Below are 14,351 nucleotides of genomic sequence, written 5' to 3'. Positions count from 1 at the left end.
ACTCTTGTCTGGCTACATAAAGTGTTTACAAGCTGTGATACCTGCAAATCGGGGCACTACTAGGTACTAACCATGCAGGGTGCCTAAACTTTTGCACTGGCCCATTTTTCTGTTTGCAATTTTTAAAGTGTAAAAATTAAAGATATATATATATATATATATACTGTAGTTTGCCTAAAATACAAAGGGAATGTGTCATCTTTAACTTCAGGCCTTTTAGAGATCATTCCATCTTCACAATAACAGTCAGTTCCTTTATTGTTCCTCGTACAGTCCTATGGGATGTCCCACCACTCCAGACCTTACACGGACCCTGATGGACATGGACTATGAACTGCCCGGAATGATTTTTTTAGGGGCTAAGACCCCAATATCAATGAATCGGCATTTTGTGGGTAAGAGACGTCCTCTAACATATGTTCTATAGAATTACGGTAACTTGATTTTTATGGTTTCACCCTTGAATGACTTTTCAAAATATCTCAAACGAAACTCTAGTTATTATTAATTTCGATAATTTTTGGTGCTTGTGGTTGATACTGCGCCCGCGCTCGTAATGTCTTATACTGCCCTAAACTTCCTTCCTTGTAAACTGAAACAAATGCAACAACAATTCAGTAATGTTTATTAAATAGAACAGGAATGATAAAGGAATAATCTACTCAACTCTCCTAATTCTCTCCCATTTGTGAAAACTAGACGGATATATAAATACATAGAAACAAGATAGATGGATACAAAACAAAGAGTGCAGCTGCCCCTGTATACAATGAATGGAAATATTGGAAATATAGCATGTCAGCTGCACTGCTGCTATACAGAATATACTTATAAAATGAAGGCATTAAGCATAGAAATTGGCCAATTCATCAGAGCCCACCAGCCACGTCAAGGCGAACCTTTCTCTGATGGGAGTCTACCCTATGCCTCTACAAATATAAAAGGTAGGTAGGAACCAGCATTAATTAAAAACAATAGCTTGGGGTTCTATCAGAGAAAGGTACGCCTTGACGAGGCCGATGAGCACAAAATAACCAATTTATGCACTAAGTACCTTCATTTTATAAATAAAGTCTATATAGGAGTAATACAGTCCAAATGTCATATAATCCGTGTTTGCATACATTGCAGCATATACAGTTTGCTGCTGTATTCTTTGCTGGAGTTATCTGATGGAAACACCCTTGTGATGTCACAGTAGATACCTCATCGAAACACACTTGTAATATCATAGTGTTACACCTAAACGTGGCACATGTGGATTTGTGGACCCACTGTGCCACAGGGCTGGGTCTACCCAGGAAAGGGCGTAACCGAGCAGCTACCTTAGTGTTCACTGGAGCCTCTAGTGGTGAGGTCAGGCATGTGCAGCTGGTAGCCGCCAGATACCACTCCTGGGCAGAACCAGGTACTGCAGCTGCTGACCCCAAGTGGCAGGTACGCTGGCACCGATTTAGGGCTTAGTTCAGACACAGTGGTCTAGGACACTGGATATGGGGTAGGCCACCCATGGACCGGGGGATAGCGTTCATGCCCTGAGACATGGGAACTTTGGGAACAGGACTGGCCACACCGGGGCCAAGGGACTTTAGGTACAGGACTGGCCCCACTATGACCAGAGGACAATGTTCAGGCACTTGCCGCTCCAGGACCAGCCAACAAGGTTCAGGTACTGCCAGCTTCAGGACCAGGCGATGAGGTTCAGGTACTGGCAGCTTCAGGACCAGGGGATGAGGTTCAGATACTGACAGCTTCTGGACCAGGGGACGAGGTTCAGGTACTGGCAGTTTCAGGACCAGAAGACGAGGTGCAGGTACTGGCAGCTTCAGGACCAGAAGACGAGGTTCAGGTACTGGCAGCTTCAGGACCAGGGGATGAGGTTCAAGTACTGGCAGCTTCAGGACCAGGGGATGAGGTTCAGGTACTAGCAGCTTCAGGACCAGGGGACGAGGTTCAGGTACTGGCAGCTTCAGGACCAGGGGACGAGGTTCAGGTACTGGCAGCTTCATGACCATGGGACGAGGTTCAGGTACTGGCAGCTTCAGGACCAGGGGATGAGGTTCTGGTCCTGGCAGCTTCAGGACCAGGGGATGAGGTTCAGGTACTGGCAGCTTCAGGACCAGAAGACGAGGTGCAGGTACTGGCAGCTTCAGGACCAGAAGACGAGGTTCAGGTAGTGGCAACTTCAGGACCATGCGATGAGGTTCAGGTACTGGCAGCTTCAGGACCAGGGGATGAGGTTCAGGTACTGGCAGCTTCAGGGCCAGAAGACGAGGTGCAGGTACTGGCAGCTTCAGGACCAGGGGATGAGGTTCTGGTCCTGGCAGCTTCAGGACCAGGGGATGAGGTTCAGGTACTGGCAGCTTCAGGACCAGAAGACGAGGTGCAGGTACTGGCAGCTTCAGGACCAGAAGACGAGGTTCAGGTACTGGCAGGTTCAGGACCAGGCGATGAGGTTCAGGTACTGGCAGCTTCAGGACCAGGGGATGAGGTTCAGGTACTGGCAGCTTCAGGACCAGGGGACGAGGTTCAAGTACTGGCAGCTTCAGGACCAGAAGACGAGGTGCAGGTACTGGCAGCTTCAGGACCAGGGGACGAGGTTCAGGTACTGGCAGCTTCAGGACCAGAAGACGAGGTGCAGGTACTGGCAGCTTCAGGACCAGAAGACGAGGTTCAGGTACTGGCAGCTTCAGGACCAGGGGATGAGGTTCAGGTACTGGCAGCTTCAGGACCAGAAGACGAGGTGCAGGTACTGGCAGCTTCAGGACCAGAGGACGAGGTTCAGGTACTGGCAGCTTCAGGACCAGGGGACGAGGTTCAGGTACTGGCAGCTTCAGGACCAGGGGATGAGGTTCAGGTACTGGCAGCTTCAGGACCAGGGGACGAGGTTCAGGTACTGGCAGCTTCAGGACCAGGGGATGAGGTTCAGGTACTGGCAGCTTCAGGACCAGGGGACGAGGCTCAGGTACTGGCAGCTTCAGGACCAGGGGATGAGGTTCAGGTACTGGCAGCTTCAGGACCAGGGGACGAGGCTCAGGTACTGGCAGCTTCAGGACCAGAAGACGAGGTGCAGGTACTGGCAGCTTCAGGACCAGGGGATGAGGTTCTGGTCCTGGCAGCTTCAGGACCAGGGAATGAGGTTCAGGTACTGGCAGCTTCAGGACCAGAAGACGAGGTGCAGGTACTGGCAGCTTCAGGACCAGAAGACGAGGTTCAGGTACTGGCATCTTCAGGACCAGGCGATGAGGTTCAGGTACTGGCAGCTTCAGGACCAGGGGATGAGGTTCAGGTACTGGCAGCTTCAGGACCAGGGGATGAGGTTCAGGTACTGGCAGCTTCAGGACCAGAAGACGAGGTGCAGGTACTGACAGCTTCAGGACCAGGGGACGAGGTTCAGGTACTGGCAGCTTCAGGACCAGAAGACGAGGTGCAGGTACTGGCAGCTTCAGGACCAGAAGACGAGGTTCAGGTACTGGCAGCTTCAGGACCAGGGGATGAGGTTCAGGTACTGGCAGCTTCAGGACCAGAAGACGAGGTGCAGGTACTGGCAGCTTCAGGACCAGAGGACGAGGTTCAGGTACTGGCAGCTTCAGGACCAGGGGACGAGGTTCAGGTACTGGCAGCTTCAGGACCAGGGGATGAGGTTCAGGTACTGGCAGCTTCAGGACCAGGGGACGAGGTTCAGGTACTGGCAGCTTCAGGACCAGGGGATGAGGTTCAGGTACTGGCAGCTTCAGGACCAGGGGACGAGGTTCAGGTACTGGCAGCTTCAGGACCAGAAAATGAGGTTCAGGTACTGGCAGCTTCAGGACCAGGGAACAAGGTTCAGGCAGTGGCCGCTCCAGAACCAGGGGGCGAGGTTTAAGCACATGCCTTTCCAGGACCAGGGGGTGAGGATCAGGAGTTCACCGCTCTGTCCAAGGGTTTGAGGTTCAGGCTCTGGCCACTCCGGGACCAGGGGACAAGGTTCAGGCACTGGCCACTCCAGGAACAGGGGACGAAGTTCAGGCACTGGCTGCTCCGGGACCAGGGGACTACAGATACAGGATGGTCCACACTACAACCAGGGGATAACATTAAAGCTCTGGGAACATCGGGACCAGGGGTCCTCACAACTCACTAGTAGTCACTTTGCTAACTAATGATGTAATGCATTGCTTGGCGACTACCTAGGGGAGAGGGAGCCTTTTATACAAGATGCCTCCCGGTTATTGGCTGGGAACCATCTTGGAGGTGCAATACATTCTACTAAATGCCTCTCAGCAAAAAGCTGAGAGTATATAGTATATGCTGCCCCTTTAAGAACAGGGGAGAGTGCTCACGCGCTTACTAGGTGAGCCGCTAGGAGTTGAAGAGCGCACATCAGGAAGCAGGAGGGACATGCCGGGAGACCACGCCCCGGGGATGGGTTGGTGAGTAAGTCGGCGTCCCTGCATAGGAACACCCAGCAGGGAGGCCGGCAGTCGTGCAACACATATGATGAAAGCCCACAATGAATCCATAAGGCTACCTTTTTAATCAATTTGTATTACTCCTCTGTAGGTTAAGTAAAAAATAAGCCACCTTTCAAAGATAATTGTACAGTTTCGGGTCTACAGCTCATCTGAAGGGCTATGTATGTCTACAGTAAGAGCTTGTAATCTGGCGGCAGGTTTGGTACCTACCCCGATCAGATTAATAACTACTGGGTCTGTCCGCAGTCCGGTTGGCAGGGCCTGTTGGCCAGCATAGATATTATACACCTAGAGAAGCCTACCCCTGGGGCAGCAGGAGCTTTTCCTATCCCTGGTATGGTTGACATCCCTGCATGAGCAGAGCAGCTGGGATTTCCACAGTGAGATCAGACGCTGCTTCAGTCATTGGTCGCAGTCACCGGTGGGAAGTCAAAAGGGAGGGAGGCGTTTTCAGTAATTGAAACTGAAACCAGTGAAAGCTGAAGCCATTGCAAAACAGCAGTGAAATATTCAGGTAAGCAAAACCGGCGTATGATATTATTAGGATATTAAGTCTATACTGTACCCTTAATATAAGCGAAAGGTCTGCACCAGTTAGGGGGGGGCAGTAGAAATTCCGCCAGATCAACTCTGTACACTTGTTCTCATTGATTGCACCCTCCCGTGACCAGTATGGCTGGATTCGGACCGGTTCTGCCCAATGAACGTCTCCACGCTGCGTCAGACCCGTATTATTATATTTATGATACTAGAATGATCGACTTGATTATTCTCCTTCAGTCGTTACAAAAGGATCATTCTTACTGCCCCATTCATTAGTGCAATTCGAGTTTTCGGTATTTTGCTCCTTTTTTTTTTTTTTCATTCGCACAAACTTCATTATTTCACGTGCGCCTTTTTTTAAAAGTCCGTTTCATTTGTTTCCGCCTGTTTATTTATTTATTTTTTTAATTCACCACTGGGGACGTAGTGTAAGGTTACCAGATATTGACGTCCGATTGATCATTTGCACCATTCGCTGATGTTTTTTTTTTTGTGCCAAATTCATCAAAACTTGATTCATGAATTTTGCAAAAGTAAAAAATGTCTTTTTTTTGTACTCATTAAAGCAAAATGTTCCACTTTTTTTAAATTTACTAAAATTAGAAAAAATTGAATACGTTCTAGTGTACATAAAATCACTTCAGGGGGGGACTTGACTACTTTTGAGACAAAGTTTGAGATTTTTTAAATGTCTCACACTGGTAACTCGCTCTTTCATTTAGAATAATTTCTGCAGTCAGATTCTCAACAAGATCTATGTCCGCCCCATAGATCTTAACGGCTCATTTACATATTAAGAAAAACAAGGATTTATATGGATTAAGATATTGAATGGCAAATATTACAGAAGTCTGGACATTGATCTGGGCATATGTCATGATGCAGACCGGGTTTTGAGTCCTTTTTCCGGTCTGGCCATGCCAGGGGTTAACTTTCTCAGCCTCAGTCTGGCCTCAGGTTTGCTATTTATCTCCGCTGTGTCATGCAGACCATGTAAGTTATAGTTTCTGCCTATGGCATGTGTAGCTGACTCCATTTACCCTGATTTGTCCTGCTGCTTGCTTACTGAACCTGTGTCTGTTTTGTTCAGTTGTAATGTCACGCCGCTGCAATGCAGGTAAATGCAAGCTCCACTAGGTGGCAATAGAGTGGAGGAAGGACTGCACAAAGCAGGACCAGACCTTCAATGCAGCGGTGAGGCCACCACCAGGTGGCAGCAGAATAATCAAAACAAACCGGGTCAATATACAGTTAAGTCCATATATATTTGGACAGAGACAACATTTTTCTAATTTTGGTTATAGACATTACCACAATGAATTTTAAACAAAGTTTAAAGCTCCTTAACATGTGCCACCCTGTTTTTAAAGGGACCAAAAGTAATTGGAAAGATTAAATAATTTTAAATAAAATGTTCATTTCTAGTACTTGGTTGAAAACCCTTTGTTGGCATTGACTGCCTGAAGTCTTGAACTCATGGACATCACCGGACGCTGTGTTTCCTCCTTTTTGATGCTCGGCCAGGCCTTCACTGCGGTGGTTTTCAGTTTCTGATGGTTTCTGGGCCTTTCTGTCTGAACTTTAGTCTTTAACAAGTGAAATGCATGCTCAATTGGGTTGAGATCAGGTGACTGACTTGGCCATTCGGGAATATTCCACTTCTTTGCTTTAATAAACTCCTGGGTTGCTTTGGCTTTATGTTTTGGGTCATTGTCCATCTGTAGCATGAAACGACGACCGATGAATTTTGCTGCATTTGGCTGGATCTGAGCACACAGTATGGCGGCTCTGAATACCTCAGAATTAATTCGGCTGCTTCTCTCCTGTGTCCCATCATCAATAAATTGTCCAATTACTTTTGGTCCCTTTAAAAACAGGGTGGCACATGTTAAGGAGCTGAAACTCCTAAACCCTTCATCCAATTTTAATGTGGATACCCTCAAATGAAAGCTGAAAGTCTAAACTTCAACTGCATCTGAATTGTTTTAAACATGCGGTCAAAGGAGCTCTCCATGCAGGTGAAACAAGCCATCCTTAAGCTGCGAAAACAGAAAAAACCCATGCGAGAAATTGCTACAATATTAGGAGTGGCAAAATCTACAGTTTGGTCCATCCCGAGAAAGAAAGAAAGCACCGGTGAACTCATCAATGCAAAAAGACCTGGGCGCCCACAGAAGACAACAGTGGTGGATGATCGCAGAATAATCTCCATGGTGAAGAGAAACCCCTTCACAACAGCCGACCAAGTGACCAACACTCTCCAGGAGGTCGGCGTATCAATATCCAAATCTACCATAAAGAGAAGACTGCATGAAAGTAACTACAGAGGGTTCACTGCACGGTGCAAGCCACTCAAAAGCATCAAGAATAAAAAGGCTAAAAAACATCCAAAAAAGTCGCACAGTTCTGGAAGAACATTCTTTGGACAGATGAAACCAAGATCAACCTCTACCAGAATGATGGGAAAAGTATGGCGAAGGCGTGGTACAGCTCATGATCCAAAGCATACCACATCATCTGTAAAACATGGCGGAGGCAGTGTGATGGCTTGGGCATGCATGGCTGCCAGTGGCACTGGGTCACTAGTGTTTATTGATGATGTGACACAGGACAGAAGCAGCCGAATGAATTCTGAGGTCTTCAGAGACATACTGTGTGCTCAGATCCCGCCAAATGCAGCCAAACTGATTGGTCGTCGCTTCATACTACAGATGGAAAATGACCCAAAACATAAAGCCAAAGCAACCCAGGAGTTTATTAAAGCAAAGAAGTGGAATATTCTAGAATGGCCAAGTCAGTCACCTGATCTCAACCCAATTGAGCATGCATTTCACTTGTTAAAGACTAAAGTTCAGACAGAAAGGCCCACAAACAAACAGCCACTGAAAACCACAGCAGTGAAGGCCTGGCAGAGCATCAAAAAGGAGGAAACACAGCGTCTGGTGATGTCCATGAGTTCAAGACTTCAGGCAGTCATTGCCATCAAAGGGTTTTCAACCAAGTACTAGAAATGAACATTTTATTTAAAATTATTGAATCTGTCCAATTACTTTTGGTCCCTTTAAAAACAGGGTGACACATGTCAAGGAGCTGAAACTCCTAAACCCTTCATCCAATTTTAATGTGGATACCCTCAAATAAAAGCTGAAAGTCTGAACTTCAACGGCATCTGAAATGTTTTGTTTAAAATTTATTGTGGTAATGTCTATAACCAAAATTAGAAAAATGTTGTCTCTGTCCAAATATATATGGACCTAACTGTAAGTTGTCTCTAAGCAAAATCAAGCAATACCTGCATGTGTTGCAACAGTTGGATAGCCATGAGAAATGCATCAAATAGGACAAAATAACCTAAAACTTCAGTGCGCATAACTATTCACTCCCCTAAAGTCAGTACTTTGTGGAGCCTCCTTTTGTGGCAATTACAGCTGTAAGTCACTGTGGATACGTCTCTATGAGCTTTCCACATCTTGCCACTGGGATTTTTGCCCATTCCTCAAGGCAAAACTGCTCCAGGTCCTTCAAGTTAGATGGTTTCCTCTGGTGAATAGCGATCTTCAAGTCTGACCACAGATTCTCAATCGGATTAAGGTCTGGGCTTTGACTCGGCCACTCCAAAGCATTCACACGTTTACCCTTAAACCACTAGAGTGTTGCTTCAGCAGTATGCTTCGGGACATTGTCTTGTTGGAAGATGAACCTCTGTCCCAGTCTCAAATCACTGCTGGTCTGAAACAATCTTAATTCCCCTCGTTGCCTGGGCTGATAGTTTTGTTGGGCATCTCTCTCTTAGCAGGTTTGTTGTGGTACCATGTTCTTTCCATTTGACCATAATGGATTTGATGGTGCTCGGGGATCATCAGAGATTGGGATATATTATTTGTAACCCAACCCTGAATTGTATTTCTCACTCAAAGTTGTCCCTGACTTGTTTGGAGATCTTCTTGGTTTTCATGGTTCTGTTTGGAGATCTCCTTGGTCTTCATGGAGTTGTTTGGAGATCTCCTTAGTCTTCATGGAGCTGTTTGGAGATCTCCTTGGTCTTCATGGAGTTGTTTGGAGATCTCCTTGGTCTTCATGGAGTTGTTTGGAGATCTCCTTGGTCTTCATGGAGTTGTTTGGAGATCTCCTTGGTCTTCATGGAGTTGTTTGGAGATCTCCTTGGTCTTCATGGAGTTGTTTGGAGATCTCCTTGGTCTTCATGGAGTTGTTTGGAGATCTCCTTGGTCTTTATGGTGTTGTTTGGAGATCTCCTTGGTCTTCATGGTGTTGTTTGGAGATCTCCTTGGTCTTCATGGTGTTGTTTGGAGATCTCCTTGGTCTTCATGGTTCTGTTTGGAGATCTCCTTGGTCTTCATGGTGTTTGGTTAGTGGTGCCTCTTAGTTAAAAAGGTTGTGCCGCCATAGATTTAACTAAGTAGAAAACGTGGATATAAATGGTTTTGCAATTTACAGTTATTAAAAGTTATGTTCTGTTCAAAAAATATAAACTTTTCATCTTCTGCAAGCTTTATCCATCCTCCCAGTGGCCAATCAGCTGGCCGAGCATGTGCAGTACCTGTCATCTTAAAAAAGTTCCCCCATCTCCCCACCACCAGTGTGCACAACATATGTGAGATGCTCCCGGCGCGCGCTCACAGGTCTGACAACATGCGCAGGATGCAGATTGCTGAAAAGCACGGAAGCGTGTGCGGTATTTTGCCCCCTTGCACTCACACAGGCCTGACATCTGGGTGAGATCGTTCTGCTTCACATGCAGACAGGTGATTGCATGCACCAGATATTTTTAGGGGCTTCATAGCAAAAGGGGTGAATACATATGCACATGCTTATTTTTAGGTATTTGATCCCATAAATGTAATTTATGCCTATATTTTTCTCACTTCACCAACTTAGACTAGTGTTGATGCATCACACACAAATCAGATTAGAAAAATATTTAAACACAGGTTGTAATGTTACAAAATAGGTAAAAAAAAAGCCAAGGGGTTTAATACTTTCGCAAGCCACTGTATAATACACCTTCCAATTGTCGCATTGTTTGGCAGGTCATAGAAGGGTAGACCATTTTCGAGAACACGGAGATGGGATCTCAAAAACCGCGCATTATCCCTTGGCTCATCGAACAGATCAACAGTCAGAAATATCCTGGTCTCAAATGGAGCAACAGAGAACAAACCCAGTTTCAAATTCCATGGAAGCATGGCCTGCGGCAGGACCGCTGTGATGATGATGTGAAAATATTTGAGGTAACTGTGCGGTGATCTAGTAAAAATGTAAAATATTTTCGGCCAGCTTTTGAGTGTTCTTCAGACTTTAAAAACTTGAAAATTGAGTGCAAATCTAGCATTTTAGAAGGCACTATGAATTTGTCAGGTTCTAAACTTTGGATCTGTCTGGTGCCTTGTAGAAACTTCTAAGTGTTGAGGTGGATCTGTCTGCTATCTCCATAGGCTTGGGCTATTGCCAGCGGAAGTTATGACCCCAACAAGGACGAACGCAACTCAGCTGTGTGGAAAAGAAATGTCCGCTCTGCCTTGAATCGAAAAAATGAAATTAAATTGGTGAAGGATAACAGCTCAGATTCTAAAGACCCTCATAAAATTTATGAGATCCTCAGAGGACATATTGCTGGTGGTAAGTTCAGCTTTCTTACTCGACACAGTGGGTTGCTCCTTCTTCTCGTAGGCATATTACATACTAGCTATTGAACCCGTTCTACGCCCGGGTGGCGAGCATTTATATTGGTATATGGTCTCCATCCTGGTATGTGCTGCTCTTGTCATGTGCTGCTCCCATCCTGCGTCCCCATCCTGTCATGTGCTGCACCCATCCTGCGCCCCCATTCTGACATGTGCTGCTCCCATCCTGCGTCCCCATCCTGACATGTGCTGCACCCATCCTGCGTCCCCATCCTGTCATGTGCTGCTCCCATCCTGCGCCCCCATCCTGTCATGTGCTGCTCCCATCCTGCGCCCCCATTCTGACATGTGCTGCTCCCATCCTGCGTCCCCATCCTGACATGTGCTGCACCCATCCTGCGTCCCCATCCTGTCATGTGCTGCTCCCATCCTGCGTCCCCATCCTGTCATGTGCTGCTCCCATCCTGCGCCCCCTTTCTGACATGTGCTGCTCCCATCCTGCGTCCCCATCCTGACATGTGCTGCACCCATCCTGCGTCCCCATCCTGTCATGTGCTGCTCCCATCATGCGCCCCCATCCTGTCATGTGCTGCTCCCATCCTGCGTCCCCATCCTGTCATGTGCTGCTCCCATACTGCGTCCCCATCCTGTCATGTGCTGCACCCATCCTGCGTCCCCATCCTGACATGTGCTGCACCCATCCTGCGTCCCCGTTCTGTCATGTGCTGCCCTATTCTGTCATGTGCTGCCCTATTCTGTCATGTGCTGCTCCCATCCTGCGCCCCCGTTCTGTCATGTGCTGCTCCCATCCTGCGCCCCCGTTCTGTCATGTGCTGCTCCCATCCTGCGCCACCGTTCTTTAATTTGCTGCTCCCATCCATATGACCACGTACACTGCTCCATAAAGGTTTATGGCCCCCATAAAATGCTCCATAGTATATGCCCCCCGCACACTGCTCCATTATGGTTTATGACCCCATAAGATGCTCCATACTATATGCCCCCGTACACTTATCCATTATGGTTTATGGCCCCATAAGATGCTCCATTGTATATGCCCCGTATGCTGCTGCAATATATATATATATAAAAAAAAAATACCATACTCACCTATGGTCGCTGGGCGCCAAGTGCTGGGGGCCTGAGCAGGCGGGGACACCGGCGCGCTGTGGGGGTCAGGTGCCGGTATCGCCGCTAGTTCAGGCCCCCCAGCACTTACTATATTCACCTGGCCCCGTTCCACTGCTGCGCGCCGCCATCTTCCCGGTCCTCTGGCTGTGACTGTTCAGTCAGAGGGTGGCGCCGGCACGCATTAAGCGCGTCATCGCACCCTCTGAACTGAAGGTCACAGGCCGAGGACCGCGCAGCGGTGGAACGGGACAGGTGAATATAGCTCATACTTACCCTCCTGGCGGTCCCTGACTCTCCGGTGGAGATCGCGGTGTGCGTTCAGTACTTACGCATACCGCGATCTCCTGGGAGCGTCACTCTGTGAGGCCCAGACTGCGCCGGCGCTTGCGCAGTCTATAAAGGCTTCGGACAGAGTGACGCTCCCAGCGTTATATTATAGATTCCTGATTGGAGTTTCTGGTTAATATTTCATGGTAGGAAGACTGGGTCTAATGACTAGTAAGAAACCACCGGAGACTAGACGGAGGTGGACATGACTTGGGGAGGGGTGGACTGAGAACTCCTGCAGCCTTTGTTTGTATTGCAGTGTAGATTTAAAACAAGAGTGATGTTGCTTTAAGAGGAAGGAGTTTAGATGTTTGTGCCTGGTGTATTACTGTGAGGAGGGTGGGGCTTATATAGGGGAGGCAACTCTGGCTCTCCCTCTTTCTCTCACAAGATGGACAGGAGGAAACATTACCCGCCCTCCCGCCCTGTTTATAATCTCTGTCCTTACACTTTTTAATTATTGCTTGTATAATGATAAATGCTTTATTGTATTTTTGAATTTGTCATTGTATATCTTGTACCAGGTTCAATTGTATATTGGCTATAAAGAGTTATTATTTGTGGCAACCTTCTAAGCCCAAGGGAAGGGCAATCCTTCAGCCATGGTTCCCTGGAGGTTTCCTCCACAGGGGGTTTTTCCTCTCCTGAGCGCTGTAGGATGACTCTTTGTGAGTCGGGGGTTTGCCATGTTTAGTCCCATTAATGCTTTTGCAGGGACTCCTAATTTTTAAGTTTGCAAAAATGATTTAATTATAAAAAAAAAAAAAAAAAAGGTGTCAAATGAGACTTGGAATTTATAACCCGTCACGGCTTTGCGGTTTAGGAGTCAGGTGGAAGTTGCAGACAAGTTAAGGTGGACTCATTTTAACTAATAGAGGATGTAAAACCTCATGGTGGTGAGCAGGCTCGGCTTTGGTGGCCAGCCTCAAGGACGTTGTAATGGTAACATCAATCAGGGGCGGGCACAGTGGTTAAGCACAGGGTGAGGATAATAGGGTCATTGGTGCCCTGAAAGTTTACTGGCTCTGCTTGAATGGCAAGCCAGTGCGTGCCGCCCCTTTATGGCTGTCTGTCCTGGTGCTGTATGTCAGACAGCTGGGGATATCGCAGTACTTGTGAATCCCAATGTACTAGCACTCCACCTGACTCCTACTGTGATTATTTAATCCTGTGATTTGAATAAAAGCTGTGGCCATTTTGACAACCAAAATAATGTGTTTTGTGTATTTATTTTAGTACCTAGGTTTACAGTAGTTATGGTGGTTTTAAGAAGGAGTGGGGTCCATCCCATATCCAAAAGTCAAGTGTCTATTATTATTTAACGGCCTTCAGCTCAATCTCGAGCCATGGTGACTTGATGAATGAACGATCTGTAGGAAGATCGATCTTGTGAAAGCCTAGATAGGTCCACCAGGGTCTTCTCTACCATTATCTTGATAGTTGGTGGTCTTCCTCTTTGCCTTATCTTGATAGTTGGTGGTCATTTGGTTGGTGGTCTTCCTCTTGGCTTGTTCCTTCTATTCTTCTGACCATGATGTCCTTCTCTACTGATTGTTCTCTTCGTACATTGTGTCTGTACTAAATCCTAAAAACATTCTTGTGCTAAGCGATCTGTGCAGGTTGTTTGACATAATCTCTCATGTCCTATAAGTCCAACCACCTTAAACTTTGGAATTGAAGGACATGCCTAACCAAGATGTTAGCCAGTCCATGAATATTGCATCCAGCATGTCAAAATGGAGCAAGTCCTGAATGTACAGTATATCACTACTGCCAATACTGGTGATGACCTTGATGGTGATGCCGATATGGCTTTGACTTCTGACCCTCAGTTTCTGTCTTGTCCCTAAATTCGAACACTTATCAAGGTAGCCACACTCTGGTCAGCTATCAGGTGCCTCTCACAGCCACAGCATAGAGTGGAGCTCCACCCGCGGCTATTACCTGACTGTTACCGATCTCTAACAGCAAGGAGGCGCATCATTTAATGATGTGCCCAACGGCGCACCCTTGATGTGATCTCAGGGCGCTGATGGATTTTTATGACTGCAAGGGTTCTGCTGAAGACCTTTGTGCTTGTCATTAAAGTCCTCCTGTGAAAGCCAGCATTTAGCTATCGTTAATGGGAGATTGAGATTTTCATCATATATACATACAGCTTTAAGTCCAATAAGATGACTATTAAATACAGTAGAACGTTGTTTAAAAATCTGAAAAATAAAAAAAAAACACAAAAGGTGAAATCATCCCCCTT

At 46.9% G+C, this 14,351-nt stretch overlaps 1 protein-coding gene across 2 annotated transcripts in view; it reads left to right on the top strand.

Moving 5' to 3' along the window:
* The first annotated feature begins 272 nt into the window (after nt 1-272).
* Nucleotides 273-14,351, top strand: part of LOC138652096 (interferon regulatory factor 3-like) — a 34,638-nt gene continuing 20,559 nt past the window's right edge. Inside the window, exons 1-3 of one of the 2 annotated variants that reach the window (XM_069742833.1) lie at nt 273-395; nt 10,046-10,246; nt 10,451-10,634. In XM_069742833.1, coding sequence (XP_069598934.1) covers nt 10,082-10,246; nt 10,451-10,634 — 349 coding nt within the window. In that variant the 5' untranslated portion in view covers nt 273-395; nt 10,046-10,081. Of the gene's footprint in view, nt 396-4,913; nt 4,969-10,045; nt 10,247-10,450; nt 10,635-14,351 lie in introns of those variants that run through there. The other variant, XM_069742832.1, reaches the window with a different exon arrangement.

This window comes from Ranitomeya imitator, chromosome 10, assembly GCF_032444005.1.
Source record: "Ranitomeya imitator isolate aRanImi1 chromosome 10, aRanImi1.pri, whole genome shotgun sequence".
Taxonomy (NCBI): domain Eukaryota; kingdom Metazoa; phylum Chordata; class Amphibia; order Anura; family Dendrobatidae; genus Ranitomeya; species Ranitomeya imitator.
Note: the sequence above shows the minus strand (reverse complement) of the source record. Positions and strands in the feature narration are given on the sequence as shown.